Consider the following 14,463-nt stretch of genomic DNA (forward strand, 5'->3'; position numbering starts at 1 on the left):
GAGCAAATCAAAAAGCGCACAAATAATTTCCAGCGAAATTTTCCGGTTATTTGCAAAACTCATTGTGGCAACCCTAATTAGCCACAAAGTCCGAGGGTTACCATATTGTGGGATGTACGTTCCGTAAGAACGTGTGAGAGTGTATATGTGTGATCTCGTGCCGCTCAGCAATTTAGTCGTTTATAATTTAGGAGCTAATTGCACAGCTGTTTTGTGGTTAAGGTTTTTGAAAGTACTCTCTATAGTTTGAAATTTTATAAATATTTCCTATCCTTCAGACGGTTCAATTTTTGGGCCTGTACTGCCATACTAAGATCTTTCTCAGAGTTGATGATTAACTGCCAATCCCACCGAAAATGCTCCTTTGACTTTATTGTAAGTAGCTAGCAGTAACCAGTAACCTCCTCTTCAGAAATGGCAAAGAATCGCAAATGGAAGTTCAGTCCACCGATTTTTTTGCTTTAACTTGTTAAAGTGGTTCCAATCTTTAGCTTCTGGGCATTCAAAATAGTGCACACATGACGGTTGGACGCGAGAGTTTACTTATTTTATCGATATTTTTGGTAATGAGAGTACTGCGGTTACTAAGTCGCTTTACAAGGAGTTGCTTAAAATAATTGCAGTTATACATATTACATAAATATCTGACTACTATTTACTTAAGTCACATGGAATGTCTCCAAAAAAATAAGCCACTAATCAATTAATACCTATGTATTTATTTAATAAATTAAGCCTAAAATAATAAAGAATATTATCGTCAATTTGTAAATACCATCGACAAATGCTTACCCTCAATACTAACAGATACTTTATTTGTGCTCTCTCTTTTTGCAGGATGAGAAGAATCAATTGCTCATAACAAATATTTGGCTCAAATTGGTAAGTTGGGAATCAAATCAGTAGCAAATGCAATATATACAAGTATTGTCACACCCTACAATAACAAATAACATAACACACATTCTCACTCGTCGGACAAAACTAAACTGAAGCAAACACAAATGAATAAAAGCCGAAAATATCAAATAAATCACGAAGCATTATATAAATAAAACACAGCAAAACAAACAAACTGCTGGTCGGTACACAAATTTATTCAAATCTGAACATGTCCGAGCGTCAGATAGTTCGATTAGAGACGCATTAATCTTCAGCGTCGGCAAATCGTCTGTCCAGGGAGTAATGTCAACATCTATTACGGACACACTTGCGCAGAGACAGCAAATAAACATAATTTGTGTTCAAGTGGCGGGAGAAATAAGAACTTGCATTTGTAAGAGGCAATATTGAATACCAAATTTCGATTTACCACAGAGTGCTTTATGTCATTCCTTTCTGTCCATTCCTTTCTTAGAGCGTGATTTGATGATTTTATACACTGAATTTATTGCTTTTCTTTTGGGTAACAAAACTCATTGCTGAACGATTGAATAATTGCTTTTGTATGGCCTGGCGGATTTGAGCTGGTGAGAAATCTGCCATCAGAACGTGATCAATTCCAGAAATTTTTTTTGCTCTGATAAAATTTTGTCAACAAAGGAGAAGAATGAAAGATAAGAAATTGGATAAAAATGGATCCAGACTAAGAAAACCTTCGTAATAAATATATAATAGAAATATCTAGTCTTATCCAGTTCAATATTATTCGTTGGAAAAAGAGTAAAGATGTCAAAACCCTGGAGAACAAGCTTAACTGAAAACAGATAACTTGGCACAAAAATTTTTTGAAGAATGCTGAAGAAGAAGAAAGCGAATATAACTGACGTTTGCGGCCAAATCTTCAGTTCTCTTCTCGCCTGGTAAACCTTGATATAACAAAGAGTGACAACCCAAATCCAAAGCAAGAAGGGAATATCAAAAAGAAGAAGACAATTCAAGGAAACAAAGAAAGAAACACTCAAATAATTTCAATTATATACCAGCTACAAAGCTGCAATTCACCTAAACGGCTAAGCGGCTTTTAGCGAAATTTGATGATGAAGTTGGATTTAATACACTCACACTCTCAAGCAGGCGCTTAGAAACGAGATTTATGTTCTTTTAAATTTTCATCTTCCTTCCTTCCAATGCAAAAAGAATTACAGAATAGAAACATAAGAAAGCACATTTTTTATTCGCAGGGTATGGGTGGGAGTGCGACGGTGCGTATGAGTGACATTAATTGCTTGGCACTTACTTATGTTTGTAATTGTAACTGTTTATGAATGATTGATGTAAGTCTGTTTGTGCAGCTTACTTAGCTATGCACACTTAGAAACCATTTACCTTATTATTCCCACAATAACAACAACAATCATGGCAGTAATTTTGTTCTCATTTCTTTGCATTTTCACAATTACCGATCACTCATTTATGAATTATGGCGTGTAAATTGCACACAAGCTAAACGAAATGTGGCACATGTGCCAAAAAGCTTCTCAAGTACCTGCTTGTATGTACATTGTACATTCTCGAAGTCGCATTGTTCGTTTTGTGTTCAAAAAATATGAATTGGGCGCAATGGCTGATGCCGCTCGTTTGCGAAATTTTAGAGCTTTCCTCCGCCTTGCAGACCATCTCCGATATGCCGGTTCCATTTGTAATAGTTTGTAAGTCACGTTTCTCTGTTGCGGTCACCATCCGCTACTCCTTTGCCACAACTCACGATGAAATGCCTTCCATCACTCAGCTTGCAGCACTGCGTTCTTGTAATTTGTCTCTTTCGACTATTGTTCTAGCGCTGGTTATTTGTTCAAGCATATTGGCGAGTCTTTATTTTCGTTTGCTTTGCCAAAATTGCTTTTTGCGGAAATTGGAAACCTCTTTTTCCGTTCCCAATAATAGAAATATGCACATATTTGTCACAGATTGCCAACTGGTGAAGAAGAGCGTGTCTGTTTGTTCAAGTATACCACAATCACTCGCCTCCCCATCATTTGTTTGCAGCCATTTGAGGAGAAAAAAATTAGTTCCAAATAAACAAAAACTGGCAGCTTCTTCAAATTAGGAAAATACAACATGAAAATGATCACGTCTCTAATGCAGTGCTGGTCGCCATCTACTTATTTCTCGACCAAGTTCCCATTTAAGGCTCTCCTCAAGCATTTGTCTCTTTCCTCTGCATCATTCATATAGCATTAGTGCCTTCGTCGAACCCGCTCACATGTTAATACTATGCATTCGCTGAAATCTAAATTAGTGGCTAAAAGCGACCGAAAGTGAGTGCTTGTACTTGTAAAAGCGCTATTCTCCCTTCCATTTTCCATAAGTTCGTTCAAGCGATTTGTCCGCTTTGCATACCGCTTATGATTTGGCGGTTGCGCCAAATGCTCTGTGATTAATTCTGGCAACACATGTACTTAGGAAATTGCATTTTAGCGCAGCAAACAATGCAACACTGCGCTATTAATAACGGTTTCCCAAAATTAGGCCGCCAAAATGGATCTTAAGTAGAAGCTTTCGATTGTTGTTGTTGCAATTTAAAGCGAATTTTCCGTGCAATCCATCAAGAAGCAATATGGCAACAATTTTTTTGAACCTAAATTATACCTCTAAGTCGCGTTATGCATAGTTTTTAAAATGTTTTATTTATTTTAAAACTGGATATCTAGCCATGAAAAAATCTCACAAGTTCTTTGAAAAGTTCACAAGTTCATCTATATTTATAACTCAACGCCTCTGTTTTACCGCTTAGGAATGGAATGATATGAACCTGCGCTGGAACTCAAGCGAGTATGGCGGTGTACGAGATCTACGCATTCCACCACACAGACTTTGGAAACCGGATGTACTCATGTACAACAGGTGAGTAAACTATTTTAGTGTTAACAACAACAAACAGGTAATGAAAAGCTTTTTTTATTTTTACGAATGAGTCAAATAGAATAAAAAGGCAACAGACATTTTTCGAAAAAAGCATACAAATATATATAAACATAGAATTCTACACATGCAAAATATTCCAGCATACGTAGGTCTTCTGCTGTCTTCTCGTCCTGACCGTAGACAATAAAAAAGCTTCTGCTTATGTTTGTAGTTGTTGCCCTCACTAATGCTGTTTGTGGCATCTGCTGAGCTGCCTTCAGCATTGCAGTGACTAGTCCTCCGGGCGCGATGATTATTCCATTCAAAAGCTTATTTTATTTATTCCTGGAGGCACGTTAAAGTCCCTGAGCGTTTAATGCAGGTCACTACAGTAATTTTCTTATTTTCATTGTTTAGTTTGGCTCTAAGCTCGCCTGCACAACTTCGTATGTATGTATATATATGTATAATCAGTGGTTTGTTTGGTTCCTCTACTCGTGACTGTGTGTTTTCTTACTATTAACATTATTGGGTAGTCGAAAAAGTCTTTTCTTATTTCTAATCAAACTTTAACTTTATTTATTTATTTATTAAACGAAAAATAATAATACAATTATTATTTCACAGAGGAAGAAGCACTAGCTACCTGCGCTTACGGCTAAGAACTTCAACTTAATTTTATTTATATTTATAATGAATTTTAATGAACTTAATATGTACCGTTTTTGTCGACCACTTTTTGCTATTTTTCCGCTAGAGACATTAATGTAAAACTTTTCTGGTTTCTCGGCGAAAAACTGCGACAAGTAATTTTCACAGACTTCTCTTGAAGCCAACTTTACTCCATTAAGGGAATCCGATGGTGCAAGGTCAGGGTTATATGGTGGATCCATCAAAACTTCCCAGCCAAGCTCTCCCAGTTTTTGCCGAGTCATCAAAGATATGTATATATGGTCCAGCTTTGTCCTGACGGAAGACGAAGCCCTTTCTGTTGATCAGTTCTGACCGTTTTTTTCGATTGTTTGCTTCGATCTCATCAATTGTTGAGAGTAAAGTGTAGAATCAATCGTTTGACCAGGCTGGAGCAGCTCATAGTGGATGATTCCTTTCCAATCCCGCCAAACACTCAGCATAGCCTTTCGAGGCGTCCTGGTTTTGCGACCATTTGTTGAGCTTCACCACGCTTGGACCATGATCTTTTTCGCACACTATTTTCGTGTTGGAACCACTTTTCGTCTCCTGTTACCATTCGCTACATAAATGGTTCGATTTCATTTTTAAAGTTCCTTAGCAATGTTATGGCCACTTATGTGACGGTCCTGGTTATTTTTTTTTCATTATTTCATCGACTTTTTCAACGATTATTCGACCAGAGCGAGGTGCATCGAAATTTCCAGAGTGGGAGCGAGCGAACCATTTTTGTGCTACGCGAACTGATACAGCAGCGTCTCCGTAAACTTCTCAAATTTCATTGGTGGCTTGCGTGGAGTTCTTCCTTTTTTATACAAAAATATAGCGAATTTCTCCATTATTATACTCTCGCAACAAAGTTGCTAAGGAGAGTATTATAGTTTTGTTCACATAACGGTTGTTTGTAAGTCCTAAAACTAAAAGAGTCAGATATAGGGTTATATATAACAAAGTGATCAGGGTGACGAGTAGAGTTGAAATCCGGATGTCTGTCTGTCCGTCCGTCCGTCTGTCTGTCCGTCCGTGCAAGCTGTAACTTGAGTAAAAATTGAGATATCATGATGAAACTTGGTATACGTATTCTTGGCACCATAAGAAGGTTAAGTTCGAAGATCGGCAAAATCGGCCCACTTCCACGCCCACAAAATGGCGAAAACCGAAAACCTATAAAGTGTCATAACTAAGTCATAAATAAAGATATTAAAGTGAAATTTGGCACAAAGGATCGCATTAGGGAGGGGCATATTTGGACGCAATTGTTTTGGAAAAGTGGGCGTGGTCCCGCCCCCTACTAAGTTTTTTGTACATATCTCGGAAACTACTATAGGTATGTCAACCAACCTCTATAGAGTCGTTTTCTTCAGGTATTTCCATATACAGTACAAAAATGGAGGAAATCGGGTAATAACCACGCCCACCTCCCATACAAAGGATATGTTGAAAATCACTAAAAGTGCGTTAACCGACTAACAGAAAACGTCAAAAACACTAAATTTTAAGGAAGAAATGGCAGAAGGAAGCTGCACCCAGGTTTTTTTTTTTTAAATTGAAAATGGGCGTGGCGTCGCCCACTTGTGGACCAAAAACCATATCTCAGGCACTACTAATCTAATTATTTTACAGCAAAATAAAAAAAATATGTAAATGACGGATAATGAAATCTCGATTATCACTTTATCATGCGAGAGTATAAATGTTCGGTGACACCCGAACTTAGCCCTTCCTTACTTGTTTTCACTCATTTTTGAACAGCTGTAGCTTTTTTTCAACTTTCCGAATTTAATTTTTAGTAGCACTGCAGATATACGACTGTAACGCCACCTATTGACAAAATACGAAAAGTCTTTTTCGACTACTCAATAATTTAAAAGTTGATGAGAAAGGAAACTAATTTAAAGATATGATTTAAAAATGTATCGATCGGAGAATAATATAATAATGAAATTTACGTAGAAGGAGTTTTATAGCAGCCTTTTCAACATTTCATTGAGACATTTCAAATTTTAATCGATAAAGTCAACCTGAAACACATACACATACATGCTCATACTCATAAATTATGCAGCACGCGTAGTATTTTCGAATAAAAAACCCCGATTTCTGGCGTTTTAATTGCCGATGTCAACTGAAACATTCACAAGCAGCGTAACAGGAGGCACATATAATAATTGCATACAAATAATATTTCATACGTGTGCTTGAATGGAATACAGAAGGCAGCGAAATTAATATTTCAATGAGGACTTTAAGCCAACATCAGCATTAATTGTGTTTATTGTTTCACTCTCTGCACTTGGAAACGCTCCTCGGGGTGTGGAGAATCTGCATACGTGGTCACGCATAAATACTTGTGTATGTGACGCGTGTGGCTGCAAAGTCATGTCGTGTTAATCCTCACATTCAAAGCGAAGCAAAAAGTGTGAGCATGTGCTAAATCACAGAAATAAAGTTGCCATAATCCGTTACGCTCACACCACACACCAATGCACATTACGACGTCCCACATAGCCATATTTTTCATTTTAAGTCTTCTTTTAGTGTTTTTATTTTTTTGTTATTATAAGTTTCAATAAAAACTAAATATTCCATATAAATCTTATAAAGTGAGTAGAGTTAATCTCAAACAATTATGCTAGTCACATGAGTGCAAAGATTTCGGGTACGAAAGAAGTAATATTTAACATATTTCCTACTGGGCACAAGTTTACGTACTTCTCCGTGTAAATGCCTCGCTTTTGATTACCTCCTCAGACACATTTTATTGCACTTTTCTCTTTCCTCTTGCCCACTTTGCGTGGGCATGACTGTAGGACATTGGCATCGCCGATACAACACATAAATCATCAATGTTTCCACACTCAAGTCAATATCAGAATGGCAGCGCTACGAAAAGTAATATGTGCGCCACACAGTTTCACTGTGCTTTACCCATATATGCCATAAATTTGGCATAATTGTGTCTTCGTAAAATAAATATTTGTATAAACCTTGAAATGACTTGTGTTAAGGCATTGCACAGTAATAATAAACAAAATATAATTATTTATTATTTCTCTATTTATGAGAAAGCATACCTAATAAAAATGTATACGAATTCGAACTAAGCACTCCTTAATAGATAGTGGCTGTCAGAGCCTTGTCAAGTAGAGGCAATTCGTACGCAACACCCTCTTCCTCTCTCTTTCAGTCTAGCACATTACCGCCAACAACTTTTGGCGCAATTTTCATTTCTGCAACAATTTACGACCTTTCTACCTCCCGGCTATTTTTTGTTCAGTTTTGTAAACCTTGACTTTCTTGCACAAATATCCCCGGGGTGCATTCGCCCACGCGCACACATCCATATACGCACATTAATTGTTCTTATTTTTCACTTACTCAGCTTTCCGCATGTCACTCACGTGCTGACTTTCGTCGGTCGCACTAAATGAACTTCCCGTTGTTATTACCTTCTTCCGTCTCCTCCACGCTTCGTACATACTCTCTCTTGGTTTACCTCTACACTTACATGCGTCCATATGAGCTTTTGAATATAGTGAACATTATTTCACAATTTTAGTTTCCAAACAGTTGTTTTTTGTTATTTTTTCATTTTTTGTCTGCTTTCGTTCATTATTTTTTACGAGGGCACTCATACGGGTAGTGTTCTTACGACTGTTGCACGTCTCATTAGTTGCTTTTATTGCTCTTTGATATTGTTGCTATTATTTATGTTTTACTTTATTTCATTGCATTTTATTTCACTTCATTCATTCATTCATTTTCATTATTTGTTTGTCATCCACAATTCAAGACGAGAAAATAAATAATAAAAACAACAATGGCTGAGCATTTATTCGCACTTTCCAGTCACTGACTGTCTTTTGGACGAATATTATCTCTCTTGTTGTGACTTTAGAGAATTTTTAGAGTAAGATTTATGTACAAGTATGTTATATAACTTCAAACTTAACCGAGCTTCCTGCTATTTCCAGGGATGCTCAAACTTTCTTTAGAACTAACTACATGTTAATATGAGGCTACAATTGCGGATCTGAATGTTACTAACTACCCTCTATAAATTCAAATAAAATATGTTTTTCAGAAACTTATTCCTTCACAAAGATTTAAGAGAAAATAATTCTCATACGATTAAGAAACTTCATAAATCGATGAGATTTTATAATTGAAAACAGTAGTTCACTTAACATTTATGAATTAACTTGACTTTCCTTTTCCACAGCGCCGATGAGGGTTTCGACGGCACCTACGCCACCAATGTTGTGGTCCGAAATAACGGCTCATGCCTGTACGTGCCGCCCGGCATTTTTAAGTCCACCTGTAAAATCGACATCACATGGTTCCCATTCGACGATCAGCGCTGTGAAATGAAATTCGGCTCTTGGACATATGATGGCTTTCAGGTGAGCACACACACAATTTTGCGAAAAATACATTAACTTTAACTAACTCTTTTAATTAACATCAAAGTTTAAAATAATGAAATTTCTAGCGCGACAAAATTGAGTAAAGCAGAAATGATAGCCAATAATGGACCCACAAACGAATTTTACAAGCCGCGAACAATTTCATCGATGTAATTTGGTGGAATTAATTTAATGGCTTTTTAATTTGCTCGCTGCAGTCAATTTGCTCTTTTGTCTCTTCTATAAATTCTCCTTTTGCAACTCAAGCTGTTTCCCTTTTTTCCAGTCGCGATGGTTGTCATGCAATTACCGTTATTACTGTGCCATCATTATGAGCAGTTGACACAGGATTTAGCGTTTTATAATTATGGCAATTTAGAGAATACCGTGCAAAGTGAAAATGGCTCTAAATCAACTAACTTAACAATATGTGTGAAAATTTAATATCATTAAGTAATTCTTTTAAAATCTTTGTCCTTCCATTATATGTATATATTATAATCATGGATATTGGGCCGTTTTCGCAACTCGTTCTAACCTAAATACCACTTTTAACAAACTAAAATGCATTTCTCTCCTCAATAGCGCGAAGTAGTTGGAGGAAACCCACTGCACACCGAACTCTTCTCATGTCTTGACTTGCAGAGAACTTTTTTACTTTTAAAAGTGAAATAAATAAAACTTTTTCTTCAAAGTAAATCCGCATCACACATAAATATGTCTCTTTCAAATAAGTTCTCTACTCCAGCAACTCACTCAAAAGTATTTAAGCGCAAACAGATGGCAACAATGGCTGAACTATTCGATATTCCTCAACCAATATAACCGAAAAATCACTGAAATTCGAATACCACAAAGCATTCGAACCTTAGCTAAAGCAAAAACAGTTAAGTTGCAACAAAAAACATTCTGCCACACCACCAAAGGCATTGACTGCCGTAGAGTTGGCGTTGCAGTGGCGCCCTGAAAGCTTTTGGTTGTTTCGCGGTTGCTAAGAATTGCTCTGAGTAAGTGATGATGCGCATTTGCAAATAGTCATATGCGCATATACGATATGTAGGTTTTTCGGCTGAAAATCTACGATGTTGCATATTTACCGATACTTCACTGCACCAATTCTAGATTTATTATGCCACTAAAAGCGTTCGCAATTCCACGCGGCGCTTCTGCGGCGGCAGGGACATTGATAAGTGTTGGCGTTTGGTGGTAAGTCGACAGCGCGAATTATGGCGAGTAAATACACAAATCAATCGCAATTTAACGCTTGAAATCGTAGAGAGCAGCGCTGAAATAATTTATTCGTAGTTGCAAGTATTGGCTGCAAGATCGTTAATTTGCGAATGTAACTTTGATAAGCTCTCTTTGAGTTGAAAATATGCTTTGGCGCCACCACGGTAGGAGCTGACGTACAACGGCATACGAGAAGCCGCCAACCGAGTACGTAAAGTTGGCATAAATGTTTGATTTTGGCTGTTCTTTGCAACCGCGAAACAAATATAGTTGAAAGCCGAAGTTGCTCAAAATGAAATTGCGATTTGTTGCGGTTACCTCTCGCACAGCTTCTAGCCACAATTGTTAATTTATATTTTGGCATCAGCATTCTTTCCAGCGCAAACGATTTCAATGTAATATTTCACGAAGAAACTTTTCGTGGCGAAAGACGGAAACGAAACTGTAGACGGTCCAGTGTCACTGGGACGTTCATGTGTGCTATAAATTAGAAAATCTTAATATTCATGTGGATATGATTCTTGTTGTAAAAATTTCATATATAAAATAGGCAAGTGTAAATTTTTTACTCGACAAAGCAATTTGACTTGAAAATATCCCCGATTCCTTAAGTATTTACTTTTGCTTGCAAATTAATTAAGTTAGATGTCTTTCGCCATTCCTTGTCTGATGGGTATGAATGAAAACCTACCCAGTGAAACCCTTCATTCTCGATCAACAAGAGAGACAACGAAATATCCAACACTAAATGAACCATGGAAGTTGGTTATAGTTCTCCAGGTTTGTAAACGGTGAGAAATCTGCGAGATGCTTTCAGCTTTATTAGAAAAGTTCTCAAGTGAGACTTTGAACCCCAAAAAAATGGTACAGCCATTCAAGAGCTTTTTTATTTTCAGAGAAGTTTTAGAATTTTTTTATTTAGACCTGAAATTGTTGCACGAAAATATATTTCTGGCAAATTTTATATACAATTTCGACTAATCTGGCTTTCGTACTTTTCCTGGAATACCCACTTACTTGCCAAGAGAGCGACATCAGACACCAGTTTCACTTGATATCAGATATGAGTTATTTTTTACCCCGCTGTCCTCTTTTTCCGGCTGTGCTTGCACGCTTCTCTTAATGTATATTTAAAAGCTGAATTTTGTTGAATATTTCATTTGCATTGCACGGACTTTTTAAAATGGCTTTTAAGCGCCGGAGGTCAAACAACTCCATTGGGCGGATAACCTTGTTGCAATACTGAATTAAGAATAACAACAAATGTGTATGCTGCCATGACACCTTTTAGTGAGTATTTCCCACTTGGCTAAATCCATGATTTTGCCCCTTTTTCGTTTCATATAAATACTCTCGCACTTTTCTGCGGCATTGTGTGGGGGAAGCAGAGGCACACCTCGTTTGGAATTCAGTAAAAAATTAGCACATTTTTACGGTTACTCTGATACATACATACACACATGTATGAGCATTTTTAAGTAGTCGTGGAGGTGAGTCAGTAGAGCCGGATATCCGCAGTAGTAAGTTATACGTTCTCTTGGGAGAGCTGATAGGCAAGGTTGAGTTGAACGTTATTTACCGTTTTGACCTCATGTGGCTAACAATTGCTTGTATCTTTAATCGCTTGTTGTTGCAAATAAGTAGTATGAGGTTGAAAAAGTGAGTAATTGCATTTAATGCAATTTACGATAGAATATAAGATAATAGTAAATTTTTAGGGCGGCGGAGGCAGCGATCCACACCGTTCACAGCAACAAGCTTTATTATGCGACCAAGCATCAATTAAAACTAATACACAACAATTTGTGCCCGAAAAATATATAAATATTAATTATATAACAATAAGTACCTAACTATCTACATATTACACATACATAAGTGGTCAATTGAAAATTTCCCGGCTTGAGACATAGACACATAGTTGGCGCTGCTAGAACTAAGAGCATATGAATTTTAATCTTCAGAAAGTCTGTATATAAGTTTGCCAGTTGTCGGATGATTAGTTTGTGAACTATTTTATTTTGAGTTAAGCAGCTTTAGTTATTGGAAAATAAAATTAATAAAATATTGTTTTTTGAAGCGAGAGCTTGATGACAAGTTTCCGCGCAATGCCTCAGAAAAATCAACCAACAAGGATTGTTATGCTAAGTTTAGACCTGGTGAAATGATCACTGAAGGCGGCGAACACAGTGGATGCCCAAATAAAGGCGAAAACATCAAAAATGTCCAAAATATATCTGCAGCCACCATATTCTCCAGATCTGGCTCGCCGCAATTGTGGCCTATTTTGAAGCAAAGGATAAATCGTACTGTATTGAAAAGTTGTAAGGTCGCCATAATCAGTGTATCGCTCTTTAAAGTAATTACCAGGTTGTTCAATAAGTTTTGTTGTTTGATAAGAAAAACAGAATTTTATGATTTAAAATACACTTCATTATTCAGTATAATCTCCCTGAATATTAATACACTTGCTCAAACGATCCTCTAATCTGTGGATCCCATCCCTGAAGTGAGAATCCGGAAGGTCTGCAAAATACTCTTCAACAGCCGCTATGAACTCTTCATTTGATGAATTTCGCTTGCCACGCATAAATTTTTTGAGTTCTGGAAACAATTGGAAGTCGCTGGGGGCCAAATCCGATGAATACGGTGGATGTTCCTACTATTCCAACTTTAATTCATGGATTTTAGCCATTGTCAAAATGCTCTTGTGACACGGTGCATTGCCCTGATGAAAAAGGATTTTTTTCTTCTGCAAACCCGGTCTTTTTTCAAGAATTTTTTCCTTCAACAAAAGGTTGCAATAATATTCAGAATTAATTGTTTTACCAGTTTGCAAGTAATCCACAAACGAAATTCCTCTCGCATCCCAAAAAACTGATGACATAACCTTCTTGGCCGATTTCCGGACACGAACTCTTTTCGAAGCGGAACAAATTGGTTCACACCATTCTTTAGTCTGTTGTTTTTATTCAGGATCATGGTGATAGACCCAAGTCTCATCCATAGTGATGAATCGACGCACAAAATTCATAAGCATAAGAATGTGTTTTTGTCCCATTGTGCACACAACTTTCTAAAACCCAAAATTTCACTTAAAATATGGCTCACACTGATGTGTAGAGCTTACACTAAATCTCGTTCAGTCAATCGACGATCTTTCTAAACCATATCTTGTATTTTGGCTATGATTTCTGGTAATGATGCCCGTTTCGAACGTTCTTCACGTGGATCGTTTTCAAGGCTTTTACGACCACGTTTAAATTCAGCTACCAAACTCTCTACTGTTCTAGTCATTAGACGCTTTTAACATTCGTTTTTGAATTTCTTTTGGTGCTACACCTTCCAAAAATAAGAATTTTATCACAGCACGATATTCAATTTCTTCCATTGTAAAAAAATACTGTTACTCGGCGACACTAAATGGCTTGTAAACAAAGAATGAATTGACAGATTGAAATGAAACTTCACATACGTCACAATTCATATGAAGATTGTACCAACAAAACAAAATAAATTTGAGCTGGTAGCAACGTCCTCTCTTATTGAACGACAAAACTTATTGAAAAACCTGGTATGTTGAATAAAAAATCTAATTTTGCACAAAAAATGTTTTTTACTATGGTAGGCCGGGGACTTATTAATTGACCAATTACGCCAACAAGAGCATCTAAAAGTTTTTAAAGGTTCCAAGGTAAACTTATAGTTTTTACATTCGAAAAACTGTACTAATTCGCACTATACGAGTAGTGTTGTATGTGATTCAACATTATTTTCTAACTAAAATTAATTATGTAATATTTATTTGATAGTTACTGCATTCCCCTCTATCTTTCAAAAATTCAAGGCGAGCAGCAAACAAATAAAAGTTAAATAAAGACCAACAACTTTCAGAAGATTTAGAACTTTTCCTATCAAAAGCAGCACTATTCACTACGAAGTTTAGAATTCGATTGAAGACTTCTCGATTTGTTCGGACGGCAGCAATGCACCTTTTCATGGGGTTAATAAAAACTTTAAGATGCAATCAGGCGTTATCAGTTTAGCGAGAAACATTTATTTTCCCTAGCAAACTGCCCTATAAGCTCACAAATACTCTGACGCACACACTAACACAATTTTTCAAGAAGCCGTTCTGTGAAATAAATTCTGAAGCTGCAGGGATTGCAATCGAAGCCAATTTCATTTCGCCAACCAAGCCAGCCGCAGGCGAAGAATTACATTGAAATTGAGAAATTCTTCAGCGACCACAAGTGATTCATGCAAAGAAAGCGAAACTTAGAGATGTGAACGCAGCGATTCCGCTTGTGGTGCATGAGCAGATTAGCTATGAACCGATGGCGGTAAAACA

General features: G+C 36.9%; 1 protein-coding gene across 4 annotated transcripts in view; it reads left to right on the forward strand.

The window, feature by feature from the left end:
* The first annotated feature begins 834 nt into the window (after window positions 1-834).
* LOC126759122 (neuronal acetylcholine receptor subunit alpha-7) overlaps window positions 835-14,463 on the forward strand; it is a 45,523-nt gene continuing 31,894 nt past the window's right edge. For 2 of the 4 annotated variants that reach the window (XM_050473744.1, XM_050473746.1), the window contains exons 1-3: window positions 843-882; window positions 3,677-3,786; window positions 8,699-8,879. In XM_050473744.1, the coding sequence (XP_050329701.1) occupies window positions 3,689-3,786; window positions 8,699-8,879 (279 nt within the window). In that variant the 5' untranslated portion in view covers window positions 843-882; window positions 3,677-3,688. Of the gene's footprint in view, window positions 883-3,676; window positions 3,787-8,698; window positions 8,880-14,463 lie in introns of all 4 variants that reach the window. The other 2 variants (XM_050473745.1, XM_050473747.1) reach the window with 2 other exon arrangements.

This window comes from Bactrocera neohumeralis, chromosome 5 (genome assembly GCF_024586455.1).
Source record: "Bactrocera neohumeralis isolate Rockhampton chromosome 5, APGP_CSIRO_Bneo_wtdbg2-racon-allhic-juicebox.fasta_v2, whole genome shotgun sequence".
Classification (NCBI taxonomy): Eukaryota; Metazoa; Arthropoda; class Insecta; order Diptera; family Tephritidae; genus Bactrocera; species Bactrocera neohumeralis.